General features: G+C 42.2%; 2 protein-coding genes across 2 annotated transcripts; both read left to right on the top strand.

The window, feature by feature from the left end:
• The first annotated feature begins 587 nt into the window (after positions 1 to 587).
• LOC120787332 (opsin-3-like) lies at positions 588 to 6,389 on the top strand. The gene is made up of 2 exons (XM_040122947.1): positions 588 to 963; positions 5,078 to 6,389. The coding sequence occupies exons 1-2, from the start codon at positions 588 to 590 to the stop codon at positions 5,101 to 5,103; spliced, it is 402 nt and encodes a 133-aa protein (XP_039978881.1). The 3' UTR covers positions 5,104 to 6,389.
• Positions 6,390 to 17,944: 11,555 nt separating this feature from the next.
• LOC120787331 lies at positions 17,945 to 20,848 on the top strand. Its single transcript, XM_040122946.1, has 5 exons — positions 17,945 to 18,079; positions 18,326 to 18,472; positions 18,679 to 19,605; positions 19,852 to 19,998; positions 20,204 to 20,848. Exons 1-5 carry the CDS (start codon positions 17,945 to 17,947, stop codon positions 20,846 to 20,848), a joined length of 2,001 nt encoding a protein of 666 aa, XP_039978880.1.
• The last annotated feature ends 6,814 nt before the right edge of the window (positions 20,849 to 27,662 follow it).

Here is a 27,662-nt window from a genome sequence, read left to right as displayed (position 1 = left end):
AGTCAAGCCTTAATCTGTGCATGCACCTGTCACACCGCTTTTCAATCTGTCGCTCTTAATTTTCCTGCCAGTTTTATGGGGGGGGGGCATTGTTATGCAATGCTTCCATTGACAGCGCGGGTCTGATGGTGGTTTGAGATTATGCACGCTCAGACACACACGTACACACCCCACCCCGGCGCCTCATGTTGAGGGTTTGCTGTCCCCCAGGGCGTTAAAAGGCGCCGCGGGTGATAAAAGCTCGGGCGCACTTAGCGGCCAACCCGGTGGTCGCGCGAGAAAAAGGAGCGCACCTCTCCGGACCCGGAGCGCACGGCGGAGAGGGGCGGATCTAACGTGACACCGGTATCTGCTCGCGGAATCCCCACTCGCTCGCCAGCTGGCTCTCTTGGACTGGATCGCCTGGCGTTTACACATTTATCCCCTCTGCAGTTCAAGCTGCCACATGCGCGCACGGTGCAGCAGCGGACTCCCCCGTGCGCCCTCGCTTCTCCAGATGGGTTGAGCGAGTGAAAAGCCCCGAGACCGCATGGTTCCGTCCGCGGTGCAAACTTCGGGCTGGTCCAAAGTCGGCAGCTCAGCCCGGTATGATCGTTTCCAACCTGAGCTGTGCGCACTGTCCCGGGGGAGGAGCCGGCGGCACGGCGGCGACGGATGCGTACGAAGAGGTGTCCGGTGCTCTCCCTCCCCCGTCCCTGAGCCCGACGGGGCACCTGGTGGTGGCGGTGTGCCTCGGCTTCATCGGCACCTTCGGGTTCCTCAGTAACTTCCTGGTGCTCACGCTGTTCTGCCGGTACCGGGCTCTGCGCACGCCCATGAACCTCCTGCTGGTGAGCATCTCTGGGAGCGACCTGCTGGTCAGCGTGCTGGGCACCCCGTTCAGCTTCGCGGCCAGCACCCAGGGGCGGTGGCTGATCGGACGCGCTGGGTGCGTGTGGTACGGGTTCGTTAACGCATGTTTGGGTAAGCAGGTGTTTTCGTTTTTTCTTTGGCATGTGTCACCGGACGCTGGATGACCAAAACAGCATCTTTCATGTCATTTAATCTAGAATGAAACCTTTAAATCTGATCTTTCTCGGTCTTATTGCGACTTATTCACCTCTAAGAAGAGAAAGAGAGACGAAATATTGATTTTTTTTTTTCACTTTCACTTTCTGTCACTGAAAGTGTGATAATCTTGGCTTCCAATTACCCCCCCTTTTTTTTTCAGTTTGGCCACTCTGCACATCATGCACCACTATCCAAAACGATCTGAACACGACCGAGCAACGACCGACTGACCGGTTCTTCATCTCTAAATGGGGATTTAAACGTTAAAATTGACTAAATTCGGGGTTTTCAGTTCTTACGTGGTTTATTTGCTTCGCTTCTAAACAGATTTGCCTAATTTTTTCTTTCCCTAGCAGCTTGCCAGAAGACAACGTGCATGCCTCGCCTGCAGCAAAACTAACTCAGAACGTAACGTGATTAAAATCCCGTGAATCCATTTAACTTTGCAGTTGATTTCATTTAAAACCCTATTAAGTCGAGAAGGTGTAATTTGCTGCTCCCCTGCCAGGCTCGCAGACTGAATTGCCTTCAGGGACATAAATAGGTAATACGATCTGGTAATGATTTAGTCCCGATACATTTTGGGGGAAGAGGGTAGCTGCGAAAGAGATGACCACTAAAAATCAAAAATCCAAAAAAAAAAAAAAGACAAAACATGGAGAGAGCCTTTCTGATCGTATCACATGATAAACCTGCTCTTGTTAGGCTCTTATCTCGATCCTGAGAGGTGTCTGGTGTTCACATTTGCCCACGCAGGACCGCCGAGCTCTTCGCCGGCGCTGGGATCAGAGTTTTGACCTTTCCAGGTCAATCACTCTTATCACTATCCAGCTTTGATTAGTGTCACCCCACTGCCCAGAAAGCACAGGGTCCTAATTTTCTAGACATTGCAGTCAAGCAGACAAGAAGAGAGAGAGAGAGATTTTGATGGGGGGTGACTCGGTGCTTGTCAGCTCCATGGCCTTAATGACTTTAGACATTTTCTCTTTGCACTTAAGGGATTCTGTGATTGAGAGCAATTGTAAGTGTCAAATCAGTCTGTTAAGTACAGACCTGCTTTACTCCCCATGTAACCATCTATCTCTGCGCTTTCAGTGCACTCTGGTGTGATGTGGTGTTGCTCTTGAAGATATTGTTTTCTCCTTGGAGTCTGGACCTGCAGTAAGGTGCAGTAAGGTGTTAGTGCAGTAAGGTGTTAGTGCTGCTTTTAAATCAGTTGTTTTCTCTTTGGAGTCTGGACTTGCAGTAAGGTGCAGTAAGGTGTTAGTGCTGCTTTTAAATCAGTTGTTTTCTCTTTGGAGTCTGGACATGAAGGAAGGTGCAGTAAGGTGTTAGTGCTGCTTTTAAATCAGTTGTTTTCTCTTTGGAGTCTGGACTTGCAGTAAGGTGCAGTAAGGTGTTAGTGCTGCTTTTAAATCAGTTGTTTTCTCTTTGGAGTCTGGACATGAAGGAAGGTGCAGTAAGGTTTTGTTGCTCTTTAGTGAGCTGTTTTTTTTCTTTCTGTGAAGTCTGGACTTGAAATAAAGCGCACTAAGGTGTTGCTGTTGCTCTTAAATCAGTTCTTTTCTCTCTGGAGTACGGACTTGCCGTAAAGTGCAGTAAGGTGTTCTTGCTCTTAAATTAATTGTTTTCTCTTTGGCGTCAGGACTTGCAGTAAGGCGACGGAAGGCGTTGTTGCTCGTTTCTGTTTTCAGACCATTTTTAGAGGCATGTAGAGGGAAATTTTACAGGAAAATGCAAAGATTACAATTGAGTAAAAAAAAAAAGGGAAAAAAAGACCATTTTGGGCACTACAGATATGTTTTTTTCTTCTTTCCAAACTTCTTAATCGTCCTACAAGTCCTTAGGGGGGTGTCCGTGTTCAAAAGCACTTCTTTAGCCTGCACCTGCAACATACCAGCGAACTGCAATTTATTCAACCACAATAATCGGAGATACTGAAATTATACGGAAATTCTCCGCTTACGGACATTGATAGACATGTACACCTTTTTTTTTTTCTCAATATCCGTTTACGACTCAGTTTTAGGTATTATATTGTTGATTTTTTTTTTTTAATTAAACATCCCCTGTTATTTACTGTAATCTTTTATTATTTCAGTTCAATATGTTAATTAACTGTTTAACTCATAAGGGTAGACCTGTGAAGTCAACATGCTTTATCTGACCAGAGTGCATCAGTAATGAATAGCGAGAGCCCTCCTAATCCACCTGCAAAAACACACACACACACACACACACACACACACACACACACACACACACACACACACACACACACACAGAGAGAGACTGAGACTCAGTGTAATGGAGGTAAAGTGCCCCTGGCCCAGCACTTTAGCTCGCATGTGCTGATTAGCTCTGATTTAAGACTTTAGCAACGATTTAATCCAGTAGCACATGTTCATCAATTAGCAATTAACACGTAGAACAAGATTCCGCACGGCTGTGCTGCTGTCTGCCTTTGCTTTAATGGGAGTTTCCGTTCGCGTTTGTTTAGTGTGAACAGGTTATAATGATGAATTTCCTGGCCACTGAGGATGTAATGATACAAGTAGCTCGTGATTTAGGTTGAGTCACAACAGAGAGCTCATGGTTCGATCCAAGGTTTGACTGAAAATAAGCTGGAAGTAGGAAAATTGCCTTATTTATTTCATATAAAATGTACAAAAACACTTTTTAAATTTCAGAATTCATGAAAGCTACAGTGGTTAGTTGATTAATCAATTTATGAATCATAAAAAAAAAAATTTTCAAGCATAAATGCAAAAAGTTTGATGGGTCCAAGTTCGCGGTTGTGAGAATTTGATTTTTTCCTTATCTTACATTATATTAATTTGATTCTGTTGTTGTTTTTTTGCCTAATTTCCTCATGTTACATTTTCATTTTGACGAGTCAGTTATGGTGTGTCTCAGGGTTCAATGTTGGGACCACTTTTGTTAATTTTATACATCTTGGGTCACATTATCTGTAGACATGGCATTTCTTATCACCATTATGCTAATGTAACTCTTTTTTTTTAAATTATTCCTTTGCTGATTTCACTTGAGTTTTACTTTTATTTCTTGTACTTTACATTATTTTACTTTTACAGTACAGTTTTACAGTAACTGAATTCATTTAAATTTGATCCACATTAAAGGAATAGTTGGACAATTAGAGTTGGGACACATGATTATTTGCTTCTCACTGAATTACATGAGAAGATGGTTCCACTCTCATGTTTCAGTGCTAAGTGTTTCACTGGAGCCAGGAGATGGTTAGGTTAGTTTAGCATGAAGACTGGAGGCAGGAGGAAACAGCCAGGCTCTGACGATGAATGAGTTTATTATTATTATTTTTTATGTTTTACTATCACTCTTATTATCAAAGCTGCTATTATTATTAAAGCCACATTTGCTAATTTCCTTTTTTTTTTTTTTTTTTTTTTTTGCATTTACACATGTAGTAGAAATGGTGCAGCATTAGCATTCGTTTCGCGTTCTGTTTTTAACCACCAGATGAATGTAAGTCTTCAATCTTTACTCTCCGTTTAGAGCTGTTTTGGACCCCACCAACACTTGGGGAAAATCTCCAGCTCTTCAGCTGTTATAAGCTGCTGATAACTTTGTCTGATGTTTGGTGCTGGGTAGTCGGTGTACGGTCGGTTTATCAAAGCTTCTTGGGTCAAAACGGCTGCCTGCTGCGACTGAAACCAAGGTTGATGAAGCAGAGTTTGCATACGCAAACACGAAACAATAAGCCAAAAGACGTACTACAGATTTGATGATAGTTTTCTGTGGGTACATCACAATATGTGACTATTTTCACATTAAATGCATTAATTTGTTCCATTGATAATATAAACATTTTCTTTATTAGTGCAGCTTTTAAAGTTTCTTCTTTTACAGCATCCTAAATTTCGGGGGGAGAAATCTATATTCTCATTTTTCCTTAAACTATTCAGTAAAGGATTTGCAGTTACATCACAGATTTGTTAATAACCAGGTACTTGTGACATCAACTCCCTCTCTGTCTGCCTCTCAGGAAGTGACAGCAGGAGGACACGCTGAGCAGCAGTCAACTGCTGACGTGCCCCTGATGTCATTTGGATCAACACGCCGATACTCAACTGCTCGGATGACTCATCGCTCCAAGGACTCGAGACGCGGTGATGCTTTTTAATGAATGGAGATAAATAAGGCAGTATACTGTATGTGCCTCACTTTATGTACTGTGAATACCTGCTACTACCTGTGTCATACACATGCATGCTCATTATTAGCTAGCAGAGCAGCTTGTTGAATGAGTCACACTATTTACTTGAACTGTTGCTATTTATGCTTTTTATTACATGAATAATGAGAATTTATGTTTCCGCTGAAAGCTACTGCAAACTGTTAGTGGGTGTGAGTTTAGCATCCGCTGTGAAGGCATGTTCAGGTGTGTGTATGTGTGTGTGCAAGCATAAAATTACTCTACATTCATGTACAAACACTGTAAATGCCCATGCCTCTTTGCTATTAATGAAGCAGCAGTATAAAATCAGGGAAATGTCAGCTAACGATATAGTTGTACTCGTATGTTTTCGTGAAAAAGTACAGATAAGATGCTGTATTGTATATAGCACTTTACTGAGTGTGTCAACACACACGTGGATGTTTCTGCGGACGTGTCAACTGCTGGTCAGAAGAAGATAAACAATTTATCCAGTTAGTACAATGAATAAGGATACTGATATCAACTGATAGCTATTGAGTATTTTTAATTGTATCATTTGTGTCTTAAAGCTTTCTAGGCTTTATATAGATGTGAATCATGAGAGGTCTGAGAGGAGATGAAATGTCAAATGAAAGATCTTATTGTAGGCAATAAGATGCCAAAATGGCAATGTGACAATATCTACCATGTCCTCGTGAATACAGGGTAATAGGCACTGAGTTAAACCTCTACGAATTAGATATTTAATGCAACTTAAGACTGATGTTTAGTATTTCTTCCTATGAAAATGATGTATGCTGTATGATAATCATAAACACATGCTGAAGAGCTTCATTGTCATTCACCTGAATAAGTAGGCAACTGCTGTGTGTGAGTGTGTGTGCATGTGCGCTTGGCGCTGCAGGTAGGTGTTCTCCAACTTCACAGCTGACAGATGAGAAGGGTGAGCAAATTTCAGAACACACACTGCGGCAAATATAATTCTCACCCTCGTGTTTCTGTCTGTTTACGTGTGCGCATTTGAGACATGTCTTACTCAGTGGCTCAGCTGTAAGCTCTTTTAGTCACACTGTTTCATGTGACGATGACTGCATTATACTGTATAATTAGAGCAGCTTATAAGTGTAAAATGCAAATATGGCGTCCACTGTTTTATAATAAATTGGAATCTGAGTCATTCTCTTTTCAAAACTCCAGGTGTCCTCTGTGTGTTTGATATTTATTTTGAACAAAGAGCCAGCAAGAGTAAAGAAATTGATAAACAAAAGCAAAGCTGTGAGGTTTTGCTTGATACCCCACAATTGCCACACCAGTGAATACAATTCTGCTAAGGCAAAATAAATCAGAAGGAAAAAAAATGTACTGACATGAAAAGTTAATATAAAATGGGAAATTTTTAACACATTTATACATGTATTTTTCATTTTTATTCAATTATTTATCATTTTTCTTTTATTAATTTCATGAATTTTACAAATCATATATGGGGGATTTTATATTGTCAATTTATTTAATTTAGATTTTCAGTTTTTCTTATAACGAATTCATTTACAGCAATCATTTTTGAATCTATTATTTTTTCAATAAGTAAGTTTTGGTCCCCCATGCCTGTGGACGCAACCTTGAAAAATCATTGAGAGGAAATCCCAGATATTCACAACCCCATGTTTATTTGATTACTTTGACAAATAAACATTTCAGTTCTTGATTGCACAATGTTTTCTCTAAATGTCACTTTGAAAGTAAAGGTTAAAAAAAAATATGAGGTTGGTACGTCTTCATTGGTATTTATAATTTTTTCCACAGGAAATAAGCTCCAGAGTTCAAGTAAACTAGTCCAAACATGTTTGACTAAAAACTTGCTGTTAGTCACTGAACATCCTCCAAACAGCTCCTAGTAGTGACAGGTTCAAACACTGCAGGAGTTCTGTCTCTAATGGAAGTCTTGTCCCCGCCTCCTCTGGGATCAACCCTGTGACCTTTCCATAATGGGATCATCAGGCCACCCCCACCCTCACCCTCACCCGTATTTCTCACTGCCTTACCCAGTCACTTCTGTACTGACTCACTCCTAAATTGAGCGCAGCTGCAGTGCATTGTGCTGCGATTCCTCAGTGTGGTCCCTGGACAGCGTGGTTCAGCAGCCTGTCTCCCCCCGGACGCTCATTCTACACTTCTCTGCTACAGCAGTAAGCACTCTGTCACATTCACTGAAGACACATGGGGCACACACACATACTGCACACTCACACACACAAGTCAAAAAGGTACTTAGAAGTTGCGCTGTTTCAAACCACAAGGTGTCACCATGTTTCTGTTTGAAATCACCAAAGTGCCCCGCAAATTAAATTTTGACCAGGAACTCCTAAATATTGATGGGACTGTGGAGAAACTCATGCCCATCTTAGCTATATCCTCTGGCCCTGTTAGAATTTTTTACTTTTGGGGAAATGCATTATATATATATATATATATAGATATATATATCTATATATATATATATTATATAATATAGGATATTCATTATTAGTCATGTTGTAATTAGGCGACTGTTAATGATTTCTCAACAGATGGCAAAGCAACAGGCATAGCAACAGTGTATTTCAAAGTGTATGTATTAAAATCTTTGTGTTGATGCTGGAGTGTGCATTGATTTCCCCCTGCCTTTCAGATATTCAGCTCGACATCAGTCTCGCACAATCAATCGACACTCAGCTGGAAGCGGAACCTGTGATTGTTGCAGATTGATCGCTCGGGACTCACCTGCCCCAGTTCCACCTGGCACAGCAATCAAAAGGATGGTGAGTCAATACGTGAGTCAATGGTATGGACTGACAAACTGGACTGTTGACCCACTGATAACGCTTCCTGTTCCCATTCAAGCCTCCTGGATTGTGGTGGCTTCACACAAACACTCCCAACAAGAGTCAAAGCCTTATCATCACTGTTGACTACTGCCAAAGTCCTCTGCCTCACGAATATTTTTTTTTTCTGTCCTTGTCTGTTTGTTTGCTTCACATGTGACCTTGAATGATGTCAAAGAACTTTATTCAAGACATTACTGGGAAGTCTGTCAGTGAAGATGTACTTATTTCCTAAACCATGGACAAGCACCTTGGGAAAATTCATTCAAAGCTTTTCATTATGTCGTCTACTGTATACAATAAATTATTTCCTCTCTATGCTGTCTGTACTTGGATATACAGTAAACACAATAGTGTTGCTGAGCTTTCAGAACACGCAAAAATCATCGATCACTCTTGAGATACGAACAAGGAGTCCTATTGACATCCACTTTTGTTGTCAGTCTTCTTGGTGGTGTTGTTCATAGAGGTGCAAGCAGTAGAACACAAAGCATATTGCGTTGAAAACACAAACTCAAGAGCTCCAACTTAAGGCAACTTTAGTCTCTAGCCTCAATTTACACTTTGCGAGATTGTCTCAATTTGTTTCTATCAGTCCTCTGTCAGTTCCCCGAATGATTTGTGTCTTATTTTAGGACACCATAGGCTAATCCTGTTGCTTCACAGCAAGTCTATCCTGACTGTCAACCCGTCTAGGGCTGACTGGAAACTCAGAACTTCAGTTGCTTGTAAATACTTTGGATGGGTCTAGTGAAGAGGGCCGATTTCTGCAGGGGAATCAATAAAGTGAAATTTAACTTAGTGGACATTTTGAGTGGAGTGTTTAGTCTACAGCTCTTCTTATTCCTGTTCATCCGTTGCCAGAAAAGTGAAAGTCTGAAGTGACAACCTACTCCCTCCGTCTGTCGTCTGTTATCTGCTCTTGGGTCCAATCCAGTGAATCACTTTAATGTGAGAGTTTGGGAGAGAAACTGAGGGTAGCACTCACTATACTGAATTTAAAAAACTTGGGTGCCCCAGGTCTGGACTTGGAACCATGTCATCCTCACGTTGTCTTTGGGCTGGTGGTTGCTGTTGTTGTTTTTAAACTGTGACTCAAAGGGTAGACAACTTGGAGACAAACAAGGCTGCCAGGCTTTTTGTGCTCCTGCCAAAGCAGGAGAGAAACAGTCTGGCAACCATGCCTGACTAGGGCTCTGAGTGTTCGCGTCGACATCTTAGAGAAGATGGGTGAGTCCGACACAAAACCACACACACGCCTCGTGGGTTAGATCCTACAGGTGAATAGGGTAAAAATTTTAGCTAATAATTATCACCATGAAACTTCTAGTGTTGATTACTTACATTAAGTTAATTATTTTTTGTTTTATGAGTTTCCTGAAATTTTATGTTTAAATATGCAAATGAGCCATTGTCTAATTAAATAATTTGAATACATTTCAAGAACAGAAATCTGAACATTGCATACAGCCAGGATCCAAATTCTTGTTTAAGTTTTGTTGAAAAATTAGAGCCAAAGGAGTTTACAGATGAAATTTTGGATACTTTTAATCACTCCATAAATCAACAGCCATAAAAAAATCAATTTTCACAATTTTTTTAAATGAATAAAAAGTTAGACAAATCAGGCTAGGATTGGTATTTCAACAAATAATTCTGTAAAAACCATCAGAATGTAGATAGAATTAAAACTGTAAAGTTTGGTGTATGCTAGTACTACTGAAGTGGATTTTTCTGGCTCAGTGTATTAGCAAAAAAATCATTTTGAGAAAACGGCCTTTAAAGATATTTATTTTAATTAGACAATAGACAAAGTGTAGTAAATAAACACCTAAATGTGTATTTTGGATGGTTTCTTTCCACTAGTCTGAAAGAAGACATTCTATGGAAGCAAAATAGCCCAAAATCTCAAAATTGACCTGTGCAGGAAAAACCGATGTTTCTGCCTGTTGTGTCTCGCCACAAGTTCAATTAGAAATGGAATAACTGCACATTTTTAGGACGAAAAGACTCATGCACCATCACGTCATACCCAAAATCGGTATGAGATTCCCTCAGTAGGACTGAAAGGTGGTTTGTTTGCTCCTTAAAGGGGATTGAAGACAAGTGTGTTCACAATGGAAAAAAACATATCATCTACGTAGAAACCTAGGTATAGTGACATTGTCGTGTTGTACACATCGCAACGCCCTCTGAGACAAATTCATGATTTTGTCTGACTGGGCAAATAGAAGAGAGATTTCCAAAGAGAAGATGTTGTTATATAGGAAAAGCGAAGATTGTGCAACGTTCAGGGAAAAGCGAGCTTGTATACACGGACGAAATAGAGATACAGTGTACTATCCTGACAAGGCTTTCGCCTACTTTCTGCCACCTGCCTGTTTTAGTTAATCTTATTAGCAATATAATGTTAAAAGCTAATTTGCGTTGTATTTATGACTCCTTTTCTTATACGCCAACAATGACTGTGTGCCGGAGATCGGCATGGCGCACTGAGATTTGATTTAATTTGATCTGACGGGATTGATCGAAGGAAGGAAGTAATTGGATAATTATATTAATTTTTACAGAGAGAGCAGGAGAGGGAGGGAGAGAGAGAGAGAGAGAGAGAGAGAAAATGACTCATCCTTGAACTGGGTTGAAAATTGATTTTGCCAAACCGAGAGGAAAATGTGTTCTCCCTGTGGAGAGGTAAAAAGAGGACAGCGAGGAGGCTGGAGGTGTAAGAAGAAGAAAGTAAAAGGGTTCTCCCAAAAAAAACCAACACAAAACAAAAATCACACAAGAGCGCTCACGAATGCACCCATTCAGACACACACTGAAACACACTCTGGCATCTGTGTGTTTGCTTTGGATCACTTCCGTTTCTCTTTTTAAGATTTCTTTTTTGTCGTGCTTATTGGATCGATTTGAAGGCCATCTTGAAGATTTTCTCTTCAGATTTTCTCTAGAGGACTGAAAGGTAAAGAACAGGCTCGCCTGCTGGAAAACCAGCTCATCCAAAAGTCGATCACCCAGTGCCACTGTCACCTTTACACATACTCCAACACGCAATCCTGATAGGACTGTGAAGGCTTTAGGGGCTATCTCACTATGAAATCAGCAACAGCCTGAGTGACTTTCTGCTGTTTTGTTTACTTGCCGCACAAAGTTATCAATTCAAGTTGAAACAAGCAGCATTCGTCGCTCTGCACGCCAAATTGAAATGGAGTAGGGCTGCAACTAAAGATTATTTTTGTTGATTAATCAGCTGATTATTCTCTCGGTCAGTTTTTTTGTCAATAAAATATCAGAAACTAGTTAAAAATCACACTTTTCCCAGAGTCAGAGGTGATGTTGTCAAATATCTTATCTTGTCCAACCAGTCGTCTGAAACCAAAAGATATCAAGTTTACAGTCATAGAAAACAAATGAACCAGCAGCTTTTCTCATTGAAGAAGCTGGGAGAAGAATTTTGGATTTTTTTTTTTTCTCTAAAAATGACTTAAAACAGTAAATCAGAATTCTCAAAATAGTTACTACTTAGTTTTTGGTCAATCGTCTCATTGCTTAAGAGCTACCCGTGACCTTTCACGCATGGAGGGTTGTCTCCCGACAACCACAGTCTATGTCCATAGGTCAGCGGTGGCGTTGTAAAGAGAAATAACTTAGGGCCTGGCGTTATTGATTGGCAGAGCGGTTTGCCAGGTTCTGTTCTTTCCTTTCAGGTGGAAGGGGAGAGTGTCATTGTCTGCCCAATCCACATCCGCTGGGAGGTCTCAGGCTTTACTTATCCCCTGTTAAGCTCCTCTCTCTTTGCTTATACACACGAAGATCCTCATGGCCCCAGTCAATGAAGAGAAAGACTGCCAACATTGTTCAACCACAGCTCAAATGCAGTGACAGGGTAGGGAGGCGTTGCTGGCCTTATCCTGTAATGATCCTCACATAACGGATTCGGAAGTCGGGCCAAGTGGGAAATCTTAGTTAAAGCTCTGCTGCTTACCCTCTCCACTGGGTGTGATCTTAGTGAGTGTGGCTAGCAGAGTCAGAGCTGGAGCAGAGCTAGTAGGTGGCTATAGATCTGCTGTCATATAACCTTAATCCAGGAACAACAAGTGGGAAAAAGAAGACATATATATACACAGACTATATTGACTATATAGTTTCTGCTTATGATGACAGTGCATATTAACAATCCAAATGTGAAGTCATTTGATGGATTGGTGAGTCTGGTTGAGTTCTTTTTTTTCTTTTTTTAAACTACTTTTTCCACCTTCAATCTTGCTCCAATGCTTGGTGCTCATAGGCTGTTATGTGGCTGATTGCCTTACCAGATGCAATTTGATGCCAGCTGAAAACGTTTTGTCTTCTGTAAATAAAGTGACTTTGTTTTTTGTCATTGGGTGCATCAAACTGTGATTTTTTTTTTTTAGGTATGATGGCCCTGAATCAGGGCTAGTAACTGAAATGTAAAGGTTTGCAATTAATGTGCATCCATTAGCTAAATGCCCTGTTATTGTGTGCACGTGTTAATCAAATAAGGCATGCGGTATAGGAAATATAGTTCATTAACATGAAGAATCAGCTCGGCATAAAATCCCCATGAATCACATTTGGTGGCCCATGGGGGAACAGAAGTCACACCCATGCATTAATACATGACAAGTCCTCAGAAAACTGTGAACTTGGTGAAATCAAAAAAAAAAGAAGGGACTCTAAAGTATTTCCCCAGCTCATTATTATTCAAATGGTTTAAAGGCATTTTTTGCTCCCAGCCCTTATTAATTTCTGACCTTGACATTAGTCCCTACTAAAGTTTAATTGCCTGAGATGAAGAGCCTACAGATTCTGCTCGGAAAAGTCGAAGTGGTTCGAGGTCTTTCATATCCTCCACATCACAACTTACAGAACTGAGCATAGGGCTATTAAGTTGAGGAAAACCCTCACCCTGCAAGTGTGGAAAGTAAGTGATGGCTAATTTCTCGCTGCACCTGATAACACCTTAACTGTCAAGCAATTAGAAACACATAAAAACCCAGCGGTTCCAGTTGGATACTGGTGTCCTGCCCACTGTTTGTGTGAGGCTTATACATGAACTGATTGTTGTAGCTCGCTGTCAGTCAACATATCAATAGTCCTGTTTCTTATGAGAAAAATAAAGTATCATGATTGGTTATAACTTTTTCTTAATTACCTAAACCAAGGAGGTTGTTTGTTTGTTTGTTTATTTTTGAAAGCAGGATTAACTACTGAACCGATTTGCACCAAACTTGGTGGAGGGATGGGGCACGGGCCAGAGAAGAACTCATTCGATTTTGGGGCAGATCCAGATCATTTACTATGATTTTTCTCCTCTGAAGTCTTGTTAATGATGTTTGACGTTGGCCTTGTTGTTACTATGGTGATCCAAGCAATATATAAGCCTGTGCATCATGTTAGGTTGTATCCTACTCATTTGAAATGGGGGAAGAGGTTGTAAAGAGCTCTATGTTTCTATTGTTAATGAGTAAAAGAGGTTTTCTTTTTTTTTTCACTGGTTATGGTGATTTTGGAAACAACTTTCTATGTTCTTTTTGAACCTTGACCCATATTAATTCAGAAATGGCTTTGGTTTAACTGCAGTAAGGGTTGAGGAAAATTCACTTTGTCTTTGTAGTTTAACTTTTTTTTTTCTGGGGACAATGCAGAGCATTTCTCTGGTTCCAGCTTCTGAAATGTGAGTATTCTCCTCTCTTTTTATATCACAGAGATTTAAATGTTTTTGGGTTTTATGCGCTTGATCGGACAAAAGAAGCATTCGGAAGACCTCACCTTTGGCTTTAGGAAATTGTGAAAGGTATTTTTCACCAATTTCTGACCAAGAATAATCAATGAATTGAGAAAAATGATCTGCAGCTTGATTGATAATGAAAATATTAATGGGATTAAGTTCTGCTGTAATATTTTTGTGATTATACTAATTATGCCCTTCAAAATCCTAAAAATGCATTTTGCAATTAGATTTTTCAGGCCAAACCAAAAATTGAATCCATCCAAAACCTTTAAATATTAACATCATTTTCAAATAACAGTGGATTTCCTGCATTAAAAAAAGTGCAACACATTCATATTTGATCCACGCTGAATTTAATAAGAGATTTTGAAGGGAAATTAAAATGGTAAAAACTTAGAACTGCAGTTTTGATGCATTTTAATAACTAGTTCTGATGGCTCTCTGTAAAATAAATAAGTAAAATACTATTCTACATATCTTAGTTTTATTGAACTGTTTCAAGGTTAAACTGAAATATCCATAACTGTTTTGTCTTTCCTAAAAGTTTCAGAGCATTTCCCCAAACGGCAATAGAGTGTGACTCTATTTCCTCAGCTGATCCTCTGCAATCACATGCCAGCACTTGTCAGAGGTCAACGTGTCATCTTGTGCACCGGAGGTCGGAGATTGAACTCTGCGTGCGTGTGCTGGTGGTGGTAGATGTGGCTAATGGTGTGGATAAATGGATGCTGATGCTTTTCCCAACTCAGCCGCTCGCTCGCGGCCAAATGAGTCCCCTGGCAGAGCGAAAGAAAGAAAGAACCTGAGAAGGACAGAAAGAAAGACCAGACGTAAACACAACTCCCTTTCATCTCCTTTGGTCAAGTTCACCCACCTTCTACAATGAGAATTAATCAAAAAAAAAACCTTTGATTGAAGGATATTAAGTTCACTCTCGTCTCCTTTTGCTCCTTTCCCCTTGCTACCCTTCCTTTGCTCTCCTGCTCAATCATCATTTTATTGGCCTGACAGCAGGAAAATCAACTAAATGGAACGCCAATATCATTTCTTTTTGATCTCTTTGATGAAGAATATCTTTGGTCATTCTTGGTTGGATGTTGGGTGGGTTTTATGAAGGGGGCGTGTGAGACAATAGGATCCATACCCTAAGGAAGTGCTTTTCACATATTTTGATTTTTGAATTTTCCATGGGTGAGCTAAATGTTATATATTTTTTCATAGGGAAATAAAAATATCTTTTAAAACACCCAAAATGGCAACATCTGTCCTTTTTGGAAGTATAATATTTAAAGGATTTTTATGTTTGTTTTGTTTTTTTGGTTTTAGCGTCTGCATAAAGCATATTTCCACCCAAATATGAAAGTATAACATTACGGCTGAGTGGCTGATTGCTTCCTTACTTGTAGACTGTTGATCTGACTCATTTTTACCAGCGGGGGTGGTATTGTTTTCACCTTGTGTGTGTGTGTGTGTGTGTGTGTGTGTGTGTGTGTGTGTGTGTGTGTGTGTGTGTGTGTGTCCGCCCTCATGGACAAATGTGGTCCTGGAGACACCCACTGTAGCGGGAACTACCACAGAGGCGGTTTTGAGTGCTTTGGCAGGTTTGTGTCTGTGGACAGATTTTGTCACCGTGATAGCGTCACAGCTGTGCAACATATAGTCATGGAGTCATATAGTCTGTGAGTCAGTAGGTTCAACAAATGAAAGCCTATAATGCTAAAGATGTAGGCTAGATTCAGATATAAAACAGCCAATCTGAATAAAGCGATTGTTTTGCATCTACAGTCCTGCTGAGGTTAATGAGTGTCTGTCTAAATCCTGCCCAGACCTTCCTGCTACAAAATATTCACACTGACATCCTTTCTCCTGGTTTTGGCCTAAATTGTGCAGTAAAAGTTGTATAACTAAGAAAAAATAGAATTAAAATAAATACTGTATCATAAAAGTGGGTCAGGACAGCCATAAGTGAAAGTCTCATATTAATAACACCTGCCCCACAGTAAGATTGGCACTGACTGACTGACTGACTGGCTGTCTCTGATGTAGATGCTTCAAAGACACAGATGAACAGTAACCTGATAATGTTAGAATCATACAGAGATAAAAATAATCAGGTTATGGTCTATATCATGTCCCAAATATGGTTAAGACCAGTATAATACATAACAGGGACTTGTGAGCATGTAAAGGTAGTGACAGATTATGACAATGGCACACCACAGAACGGAATATGAATAAAGTTAAATTTGAAATAATAAAACATTATAGAAGTATCATATTTGTCACCTAATGCACCAAAATGTCCAGAGACGAACCCTGATGATGCACAAAGACTTAACTATCCATATAAACCATTCAACATCAGTCTCAGAAACAACTAAATAAAACCAGAACAATCAGGTGTGATGTGACATTTAACCTGACGGACTGCACTAGAAACATGTGGAAGCCATGGCCGTCCAAGTGACAAAACCCTCCCTGGTTCCTGCTGGTGGTGCCCGTGATGCATTCAGGTCTGAAGAGGTGTGAACAGGAACTGTCCAAAGTGTCTGCAGCACCAGCTGGAGCTGTATGGACCACTCATGACTTGAAGTATAAAAAGACATTCATCACTACACTCAGGGTTAGCCATAAATCACACCCAGTGCAAAAGTTCGTCTTCCAACTGTTCGGTCACATCTTCAAATACGGACAAACAGATCATTTTATATATCCTTTCTTTTTCTCAGAATTAGCGCTAAACGCTCCTTTATTTTTGAAAATGACACAAATAGAGATTGTATCATGGTAAGATCAGATTCATCTTGTTACAGTTACTGGGTAACTTCTTAAGCTTTATCATCACAGCAGAAACAGCTTATGACTGTAGATGAGAAATACCCAGAGGAATGACTTTGATCAATGTGATTTACTTATGGAATGATCATGTTTTAATGGTTGGATAATCAATATCACAAGAAATACGCCAAGGAAAAAAAAAAGTTCAAATCGAAAAGTAACTGTAACCTGTCATATAAAATTTAAAAAATGAGAAAACTCATTTAAATTTGGTGGAGTGAAAATGGCTGTGGCTACATTGGTGCCATTATTTGTGAGTGGTTGTGAGTCACATTTGAGGATCTTTAAAAGTCATGCTGTTTTCATTCATTTTGTTTCATTCATTCACGTACTTCCAGCTGTTGCCACGCCGGCAGCTGAAGGAGACTGTACACTGGCAGCTAAGTCCCTAAACTACAGTAAATCACCCTGCTTTACTGTGTTTCCTATATCGTCTATCAAATTATTTTTTGTATCCTTTTTTTAAAAACTTTTTAGCTTTATCAGTAAACAAATATGTCAAACATGTTGACATGGTTGTTTATTTTTAAGAGTTCAAAGGACCACACTCCGTTCCGGAACCCAGTCAGTGACATCACAAAGCTCTGCATGCACTGTGTCATCACCTGGAGATTCTCAAGAGAATCTGGATAAGGTTCAGGTTCAGTCTTGACTCGGTTTACCGAAGCGATAACGTGGACACCATTTATCAGACACACGGAACAAATACGAAGAACATGACGGGAAGACAAGTGAAGAAAAACATGAAGTTAAGCTTCATGCCAGTTCCTCTGACAGCAGGAGAGAAGAGGAAGATCTTCAGGAGGCTCAGTGAAAAGGAGCCAGTTGTTTTTGTGGAGCCTTCGGCCTCCTCAACAAAGAAAAACAACGATAGTTCGTCTGACCTGAGGATCAAAACGAGAGGACACACTCTAACTGAGCCTGTCGTCTTTGTGAATTCTGCCTTCTCCAAAGAGGAACCAGTTAATGTTTCTTTTGGATTTTCCCCCATGAAGACAGACCACAAACAGAGTGAGGCTGCTGTCTTACAAGACTGTTCAGCCTCCTCCAAACTGGAAGGAGCACCCAGACGTCCCGCCAACAACCGGAGGATGAGGAAGGGGGCCAAAGGGGGAGCTTAACCGTAAAGCTCCCTCTGAGGAAGCTGAGGAGGCCCAGCAGGTCAAGCCCAAGGACGTCATCAGCTGTGTCAAAACTATTGTCAACAGGCTGACTCCTGAAAACTTTCAGGATTTGATGGCACAGCTGAAGGAACTGACGATGGAGACAGAGATGACTTTGAAGGAGGTCATGGACCTCATCTTTGAGAGGGCCATGCTGAGGCCAAACTCATCTGCGCTCTATGCCAAGATGTGCTGCTGTCTCTCAAACGTAAGTCATGCATGTATGTCTGGGTACTAATTTGATAAATTTTCTTATCACTTGCTTTGTCCCCAAACTTTTGCCACTTTTTTGTACTTTCTGACCTCAAGATGCTCCAATTATGAGTTCATTTTGAGTCTCCAATTTTGTGTTTGTTCAAAAAGCATTTATTTCCATATAAATATCACTGTTTTTCATAGAATGGGAGTTGAACTTATTTTTAACAAAGCTTCCTTATGGTTTTCTCCTCTTCAGGTCCAAGTCCCTACCACAGCTGACCCAACAGCCGCTGTCAGCTTCCAAACATTTCTTATCAGACGCTGCCAGGCTGAATTTGAAGAAAACCATGGCAGAAATGACATTTTTCAGAGGAGGCAGAGATTGCTGGAGACTGCCAAGGATGTAAGAAATATGTTCTTTTTTTTTGTTTTATCATAAGCATCAAAGTTTTTTCTAAACGGGGGGAATTCACATGAAAAAAAAAGTAACATCAAGAGAAAAGAATGAAAGTTTTTCTTTGTGAAAATAAAAATATTCCCAATAATAATTTGTGTACCTCCACAAAAAGCACAGTTTAACATTTACGTTTCCTTGTAATATGTCAACAGGAAGAAGAGCTCGAGCGACTCAAGAAAGTTCTGGATAATGCCAAAGCTTCCCGTCGCTCAGTCAACACCATCAAGTTTATCGGGGAGCTCTTCAGATCCAACATTCTGAGCGCGGCTGTCATGCACGGCTGTATCACGACACTCTTACAGAACAGGGATGAGGAGTCTCTGGAGTGCCTGTGCGAGCTCCTCAGGATCGTCGGCAAGGATCTGGAGGTGGTCACAGCAAAGCGGGTCATGGACTTGTACTTTGCCAGAATGGATGAAATTCAAAAGGACGGGAAGAATTCGTCCACGGTTTCCTTCATGCTGAAGAATACAGTTGACCTACGACAGAGAAACTGGTTGCCTGAGACGGCTCTCACCAGCGAGAATAATGAGAGCACTGAGAGTCAGTCCTCAACCGTGCAGACAGCTGGTCCTACAACATCCTCAGGAGAAACTGGCTGCAGAGTTCCTCAGACCAGGAATGTAGCCTCAGGCTCTGCCGCCTGGCCTGAGCTCACTGTGGCCAAAAAGTCACAGCTGAATATACACAAAATTGAGAAAAGAAGCGGCCAGCTACAACCAGAGGAAAAAGAGAGCGGCCCCACTGGCTCTCCCCCTGCTAAACCCTTGCCCACCAAGAATGACAACAACCGGAGGATGAGGAAGGTGGCCAAGAAGGGGGAGCTTAAACGTAAAGCTCCCTCTGAGGAAGCTGAGGAGGCCCAGCAGGTCAAGCCCAAGGACGTCATCAGCTGTGTCAAAACTATTGTCAACAGGCTGACTCCTGAAAACTTTCAGGATTTGATGGCACAGCTGAAGGAACTGACGATGGAGACAGAGATGACTTTGAAGGAGGTCATGGACCTCATCTTTGAGAGGGCCATGCTGAGGCCAAACTCATCTGCGCTCTATGCCAAGATGTGCTGCTGTCTCTCAAACGTAAGTCATGCATGTATGTCTGGGTACTAATTTGATAAATTTTCTTATCACTTGCTTGTCCTCAAACTTTTGCCACTTTTTTGTACTTTCTGACCTCAAGATGCTCCAATTATGAGTTCATTTTGAGTCTCCAATTTTGTGTTTGTTCTAAAAAGTATTTCTTTCCATATAAATATCACTGTTTTTCATAGAATGGGAGTTGAACTTATTTTTAACAAAGCTTCCTTATGGTTTTCTCCTCTTCAGGTCCAAGTCCCTACCACAGCTGACCCAACAGCCGCTGTCAGCTTCCAAACTTTTCTTATCAGACGCTGCCAGGCTGAATTTGAAGAAAACCATGGCAGAAATGACATTTTTCAGAGGAGGCAGAGATTGCTGGAGACTGCCAAGGATGTAAGAAATATGTTCTTTTTTTTGATTTATCATAAGCATCAAAGTTTTTCTAAATGGGGGGAATTCACATGAAAAAAAAATGTAACATCAAGAGAAAAGAATGAAAGTTTTTCTTTGTGAAAATAAAAATATTCCCAATAATAATTTGTGTACCTCCACAAAAAGCACAGTTTAACATTTACGTTTCCTTGTAATATGTCAACAGGAAGAAGAGCTCGAGCGACTCAAGAAAGTTCTGGATAATGCCAAAGCTTCCCGTCGCTCAGTCAACACCATCAAGTTTATCGGGGAGCTCTTCAGATCCAACATTCTGAGCGCGGCTGTCATGCACGGCTGTATCACGACACTCTTACAGAACAGGGATGAGGAGTCTCTGGAGTGCCTGTGCGAGCTCCTCGGGATCGTCGGCAAGGATCTGGAGGTGGTCACAGCAAAGCGGGTCATGGACTTGTACTTTGCCAGAATGGATGGAATTCAAAAGGACGGGAAGAATTCGTCCACGGTTTCCTTCATGCTGAAGAATACAGTGGACCTACGACAGAGAAACTGGTTGCCTGAGACGGATCTCACCAGCGAGAATAATGAGAGCACTGAGAGTCAGTCCTCAGCCGTGCCAGCTGGTCCTATAACATCCTCAGGAGAAACTGGCTGCAGAGTTCCTCAGACCAGGAATGTAGCCTCAGGCTCTGCCGCCTGGCCTGAGCTCACTGTGGCCGAAAAGTCAGAGCTGAATATGGACAAAAGTGAGAAAAGAAGCGGCCAGCTACAACCAGAGGAAAAGAGAGCGGCCCCACTGGCTCTCCCCCTGCTAAACCCTTGCCCACCGAGCATGACAACAACCGGAGGATGAGGAAGGGGGCCAAAAAGGGGGAGTTTAAACGTAAAGCTCCCTCTGAGGAAGCTGAGGAGGTCCAGCGGGTCAAGCCCAAGGCGTCATCAGCTGTGTCAACACTACTGTCAACAGGCGGACTCCTGAAACATCTCAGGATTTAATGGCACAGCTGAATGAACTGACGATGGAGATAGATAAGACTTTGAAGGATGTCATGGACCTCATCTCTGAGAGGGCCATGCTGAGACCAAACTCATCTGCGCTCTATGCCAAGATGTACCGCAGTCTCTCAGAAGTAAGTCAAAGCTGACAACAATCCGTCTGGCACCTCCACCATTCCGTCCACCTCAACTCCCCGCTAACCCACCAGCTTCCCCAAACTTCCCGTCCCTCACCTTTCCTAACAATCCCCACCCTTAGCTATGTTCTCTTTTCCTGACCCCCAATCTGTCTCTCTCTCTCTTTGGTGAAATTGTAATACTGCTAAATAAACTGCAAACTATAAAGTTACATAAATTTTTTTCAGCAAATGTCAACTAATGACAAGTAACCGTTTTTTTTAATTCCTAAAATTAAAACCATCGAGAACTGGAAACTGGCAGGAGGTACTGGCTACAATTTACATAGTAATGGCTTTCTTCTAGTTTAATAAAAGACACAAGTGCATTCAAGTAATCAAGTAATGTAAGACTGTTATCAGCCTCTGTTGGTGGTAGAAGATGTGGCTAGCACATCTCAGCTTGTGGCTGTGACAGAGAAAAATACTCAGTTTGCTTTTCACAAAAGGACAATCAATCTAGCTAATCAAAGCAAATATTTAACTGTGACATCAACTAAAGATGTAATTCTTTCTGGCATAAAACAATAATAAACTACGTTGTTAAACCATTTATTTGAACCGGTCAACAACCCTATTAAGAAGTATTATAGTAACTGTGAGCCAGGAGATAGTAAAAATCTTTCATCACCTTTAGGTAAAAGAAAAAGGAAGTAGAGGAAAAATAAGACATTGTCAACTATATTTTCCATTCTTGTCCTCTAATTGATCAAAGCAACCTTTTCGTCCTGAGGCCAGAAGTATTGTTAATCCCCCTTTCCTGCGCCAACATTTGTTACTCATCTTAAGACAACATTTTGCCTGAGGCTGAGATGATCCACAGCCATGAAGGCTCAACAGGAGCAGAAGCCAGGGGAGCAGATGGTGGAAATTACGACATCTGCAATACAACATTGAATGCTGATTTTAATTGGGTGTTGTCTGTTCCACAGACACGTTGTATGTATCTCTTGATGCGGAGAACATCAAAAGAAATGTATATTAATTTGTGCACATGCATCTAAAGTCTTATAATAAACCTTACTTATATATTACTCGTGAAAAAGCTTAGCATTATGGCTTTGATATGAGATTAATTAAGGCTAAAGTAAATCTACATAGCTCTTTGTTTTTTCACATCAGCTCTTTGTGTGTCTTCACCACACATACACACAATCAAGAAAGCACACAAAATAATAAATGTTACTTATATATTATTAATGTGAAAAAGCTGCATATTGTGGCTTTGAATTGAGAATAATTAATGCTACAGTGAATCCTTTGCGAGAATTTCGGGAATGCATCACCTTTCCCAGACCAGGGAAACTGGAGCCCCATCCTGGGGCCAGACTTAGGAGGGGAGTTCGCTGGTGACCATCTGATGACCAGGCCTTGACCCATAGAGCCAGGAGCTGTCTTTGTTTAGGCCTCTGCAATGCTGCATGGAGTCAACAGACCATGCCTGTGGACTGGCAGACCAAAGTGGTGGTTCCCATATTTAAAAAAGGGGACCTGAGGGTGTGCTCCAATTATTGGAGTATCACACTGATCATCCTCCTGGGGAAAGCCAGAGTGCTGGAAAGGGATTCCAACCAATTGTCAAGCCACAGATCCAAGAGGAGCAATGCGGATTCTGACCTGGGTGTGGAACATTGGACTAACTCTTTACCCTTGCAAGATTACTGGAGGGGTCGGGGCAGTTTGCTCATGCAGTCTACTTGTGTTTTGTGGACCTGGAGAGGGCTGACGACCTTGTCCCTCGGGATGTTTTGTTGGGGGTACTGCGGGAGTATGGGGTACCGTAGCTATACGGCCTCCACCTGGGTTGTCCCTTGTCACTTATCCTAGTTGTGATGTTAATGGATAAGAACTCAAGGCACAGCCCTCGGAAAGAGTTTGTTTTGGTTTGGGGACCTTGGAATTGCCTTGCTGCCTTTTTGCAAACTACATAGTTCTGTTGGCTTCATCAGACCATCAGCATGCAGTATTCACAGGGACAGTTTGCAGCTGCGTGTGAAGCGGATGGGATGAGAGTCTGCACCTCCAAATCAGAGGCCACGTTTCTCTGCCGGAAAATGGTGGGTTGCTCCCTTCGGGTTGGGAGCTAGTTGATGCCTCAAGTGAAGGAGTTTAAGTATTTTGGCGTAAGATTGACAGGCGAATTGATGCAGTGTCAGCAGTAATGTGGGCACTGTACAAGACTGTTGTGGTGAAGACGGAGCTGAGCCGAAAGGCAAAGCTTTCGATTTACCAGTAGATCTACATTCCCACCCCGACCTATGGTCATGACCTTTAGGTAGTGACTGAAAGGAAGAGATTGCAAATACAAATGGATGAAATAAGTTTCCTCTGTTGGGTGGCTGGAGCTAGGAGTAGAGCCCCTCTTCCTCCATGTTGAAAGGAGCCAGTTGAGGAGGTTGGTGCATCTGATCAGGATGCTTCCTGCATCCAGGAACCAACCAGGAACATCCAACTGGTAGGAGACCCTGGGGTGGAACCAGAAGATGCTGGAGAGATTATATCACATCTGCCCTGGGAATGCCTCGGGTCTCCCAGGAGGAACTGGAAAGCGTTACTGGGGAGAGGGACGTCTGCGCCACCTTGCTTAGCTTGCTGCCACCTTGACCCGACCCCAGATAAGCAGCAGTAAATGGATGGATGGATGGGTACTGTACCTAAAAATGAAAACAAAGCCCAGCTACCGCATTCTGCTCCGTCTTTTATATCCGGAAATAACGACTCTCACCTCCTGTGCCTTTCGCTTGGTGTGTACCTATAGGGTAAACCTCTAAAAGCACATATCTCCTCAGTGGCCATAGAAACCGATGAGACGCAGCCAGCTTTAAATAGCCACAGAAAAGCTCAGGTTACAAGCTTTTACAGAGCACGCTAATTAACACCAGCGTGATTGGATGAGTCCTGTCAAGGCTGGCCTCCCACATTGTCATGTTCACCTTTATTCACTCGATTCAATCTCCAATCCTGCAGTTAGTTTTTGTGATTCGGTCCGCCTGTAAAAAAAAATTCCCCTTAGGTTATCTGTGCAAACACGTTATTACAACCTATGGTTACGTTTTATTATTAAGTGACATCTAGTGGTTATAGTAATTATTATGGGAGAAAAGGAGAACGTCAGGTCATGTAGTGCAAAGAGCGACAAAATCCGTGCTAGGAGGACGTGGACGTTGGGGTGGATGGATAGTTCGACAAAACACAGTCAACGTTGTTTATTTTTTTCCATGACTGTTTTAAAACCCTTACCACGTGTTTATTATTGTAACCATGACGAAGGTCCTCCAACCTCAACCAAGTACTTATTTTAACCCAAACTAAGATCTTGTCCTAAACCTAACCTAGTAGTTTACAAGTGCCTAAACCTTACAAACCCAACCGTGACTTTTCCATAAGCTTAAGTTCGTGTTTATTATTGTAGCCATGGCGCGTGAAGGTTGTATCAGAGTGTAGGGACCTTCGGGTTGGAGGACTTGTTGGTTTTTGTTGTCATACTCTTGCATGTCTCACTCTCAGTCTGTGCTCCGTAGCTGGAGTCAATACAACTTAATTGAACACTATTGGCAAAATGTCCAAATGCTAAGAATCAGAACATTAACCGACCAAAAATGAATGTGTCAAAACCTCAACAGATGCCATTGATCCATGGAACTACTGTGATCTGAGCAAGAACAAGTAAACAAAGACAGAACATTTGTCAGAAAGTCGCAGCGTTTATGAATTTACGACCTCCGGGTATCAAAACTACTTTGATGTAACACAGTCCATGTTGAGGTGATATTTGATAAGTGATGCAGGGGTTAATGAATCCACACCACCTCATGCCAGGAGTGTGCGTACTGTGGCTGCTGTCATGTTTTACCCTCCATTTACATCTCTCATCAGGTATAATTATGCCATTTTTCATTTTTCATAATTGTTTTATTACACTGTGAAATCATTAAATATATACCCTAATGGGACACAGTCATTCATAAATGACGGCACCCCCAAAAAACAGTCAGGTTATGTTGGGGAAAGGAGCACAGGAAATTTATTTTAGACCTAAATACACATAAAATTAAAGGTCTTTGATTTTTTTTTTCAATTAATATCCTTAATAAGATGGTAAATTGTTGTGCCTGACCCTGCAACCACTTTTCCTCCTTTTACGTCTCTGTCCCTTGAGCAATTTAAACACATTACACACATGCAACAATATGCGAGAAGTCAGCAAGTCTTTCTCAATGTCTGTTACTGCGTGAGCCACCAGTAACAGGATGCATCATCTCTGCAGGTTCCGGTAAAAACTAGACCAGTCTGACTGACTGACTGACTGTGGGCTTGACGGCTGCATCAGTTTGATTCCAGCTCACCTGTCAAAGCGTAGCTTCGCAAAGCTGGACACAGTATAGCTTCAATTTATCACCAATCCGGTTGCAGTTTATCATACAATTTTGGCTTTTTTCCATTTCATAATGTTTTCCTAAAAACGGCACAGTGCGTGTACAGTGTGTGTGTGTGTGTGTGTGTGTGTGTGTGTGTGTGTGTGTGTGTGGACAACTCCTACGAGGAGAGAGAACATGGTGGAGCCGGGCAAATGCCATTGATTCCCATGCTTCTGACGGTTAATGGCACTTCCTCGAACCTTGGCATCAAGCTGCAATCCAGTCATGGATCAAGTCAATAAATCACTCTGAAACTGGCAAATAAATATCTATATATAACGATTAGCCAAGACCGATTAATTCATAGGAGCTCGGACGAAATCAGTCTCTGTCCCACGTTATAAAATCCTGCTCTCTGGTCAGGCAGCTCATGGATTCTCTCCTCCACTCCTGGCATGAGCAGTCAGTGATGCGTGTACAGTAAACAGTAGTTAGATCGATCATGAAGGTTTTCACAGACTAATGTGAAAGAAGTCAAGCCTTAATCTGTGCATGCACCTGTCACACCGCTTTTCAATCTGTCGCTCTTAATTTTCCTGCCAGTTTTATGGGGGGGGGGGGCATTGTTATGCAATGCTTCCATTGGCAGCGCGGGTCTGATGGTGGTTTGAGATTATGCACGCTCAGACACACACGTACACACCCCACCCCGGCGCCTCATGTTGAGGGTTTGCTGTCCCCCAGGGCGTTAAAAGGCGCCGCGGGTGATAAAAGCTCGGGCGCACTTAGCGGCCAACCCGGTGGTCGCGCGAGAAAAGGAGCGCACCTCTCCGGACCCGGAGCGCACGGCGGAGAGGGGCGGATCTAACGTGACACCGGTATCTGCTCGCTGGCTCTCTTGGACTGGATCGCCTGGCGTTTACACATTTATCCCCTCTGCAGTTCAAGCTGCCACATGCGCGCACGGTGCAGCAGCGGACTCCCCCGTGCGCCCTCGCTTCTCCAGATGGGTTGAGCGAGTGAAAAGCCCCGAGACCGCATGTTTCCGTCCCGCGGTGCAAACTTCGGGCTGGTCCAAAGTCGGCGGCTCAGCCCGGTATGATCGTTTCCAACCTGAGCTGTGCGCACTGTCCCGGGGGAGGAGCCGGCGGCACGGCGGCGACGGATGCGTACGAAGAGGTGTCCGGTGCTCTCCCTCCCTCGTCCCTGAGCCCGACGGGGCACCTGGTGGTGGCGGTGTGCCTCGGCTTCATCGGCACCTTCGGGTTCCTCAGTAACTTCCTGGTGCTCACGCTGTTCTGCCGGTACCGGGCTCTGCGCACGCCCATGAACCTCCTGCTGGTGAGCATCTCTGGGAGCGACCTGCTGGTCAGCGTGCTGGGCACCCCGTTCAGCTTCGCGGCCAGCACCCAGGGGCGGTGGCTGATCGGACGCGCTGGGTGCGTGTGGTACGGGTTCGTTAACGCATGTTTGGGTAAGCAGGTGTTTTCGTTTTTTCTTTGGCATGTGTCACCGGACGCTGGATGACCAAAACAGCATCTTTCATGTCATTTAATCTAGAATGAACCCTTTAAATCTGATCTTTCTCGGTCTTATTGCGACTTATTCACCTCTAAGAAGAGAAAGAGAGACGAAATATTGATTTTTTTTTTTTTCACTTTCACTTTCTGTCACTGAAAGTGTGATAATCTTGGCTTCCAATACCCCCCCCTTTTTTTTTCAGTTTGGCCACTCTGCACATCATGCACCACTATCCAAAACGATCTGAACACGACTGAGCAACGACCGACTGACCGGTTCTTCATCTCTAAATGGGGATTTAAACGTTAAAATTGACTAAATTCGGGGTTTTCAGTTCTTACGTGGTTTATTTGCTTCGCTTCTAAACAGATTTGCCTAGTTTTTTCTTTCTCTAGCAGCTTGCCAGAAGACAACGTGCATGCCTCGCCTGCAGCAAAACTAACTCAGAACGTAACGTGATTAAAATCCCGTGAATCCATTTAACTTTGCAGTTGATTTCATTTAAAACCCTATTAAGTCGAGAAGGTGTAATTTGCTGCTCCCCTGCCAGGCTCGCAGACTGAATTGCCTTCAGGGACATAAATAGGTAATACGATCTGGTAATGATTTAGTCCCG

Source organism: Xiphias gladius, unplaced genomic scaffold (genome assembly GCF_016859285.1).
Source record: "Xiphias gladius isolate SHS-SW01 ecotype Sanya breed wild unplaced genomic scaffold, ASM1685928v1 HiC_scaffold_1366, whole genome shotgun sequence".
NCBI lineage: Eukaryota > Metazoa > Chordata > Actinopteri > Istiophoriformes > Xiphiidae > Xiphias > Xiphias gladius.
The sequence above is the reverse complement of the archived record's forward strand: the minus strand, read 5'-3'. Positions and strand labels throughout refer to the sequence as shown.

Bases quoted from the DNA above. Each gene is read 5' to 3' on its own strand.
- LOC120787332 (XM_040122947.1), top strand. From the start codon at position 588: ATGATCGTTTCCAACCTGAGCTGTGCGCACTGTCCCGGGGGAGGAGCC. The intron at 964-5,077 runs GTAAGCAGGTGT...TCTGCCTCTCAG, and splicing joins GTTCGTTAACGCATGTTTGG to GAAGTGACAGCAGGAGGACA.
- LOC120787331 (XM_040122946.1), top strand. From the start codon at position 17,945: ATGGCACAGCTGAAGGAACTGACGATGGAGACAGAGATGACTTTGAAG. The intron at 18,473-18,678 runs GTAAGAAATATG...ATATGTCAACAG, and splicing joins TGCTGGAGACTGCCAAGGAT to GAAGAAGAGCTCGAGCGACT. The intron at 19,606-19,851 runs GTAAGTCATGCA...TCTCCTCTTCAG, and splicing joins TGTGCTGCTGTCTCTCAAAC to GTCCAAGTCCCTACCACAGC.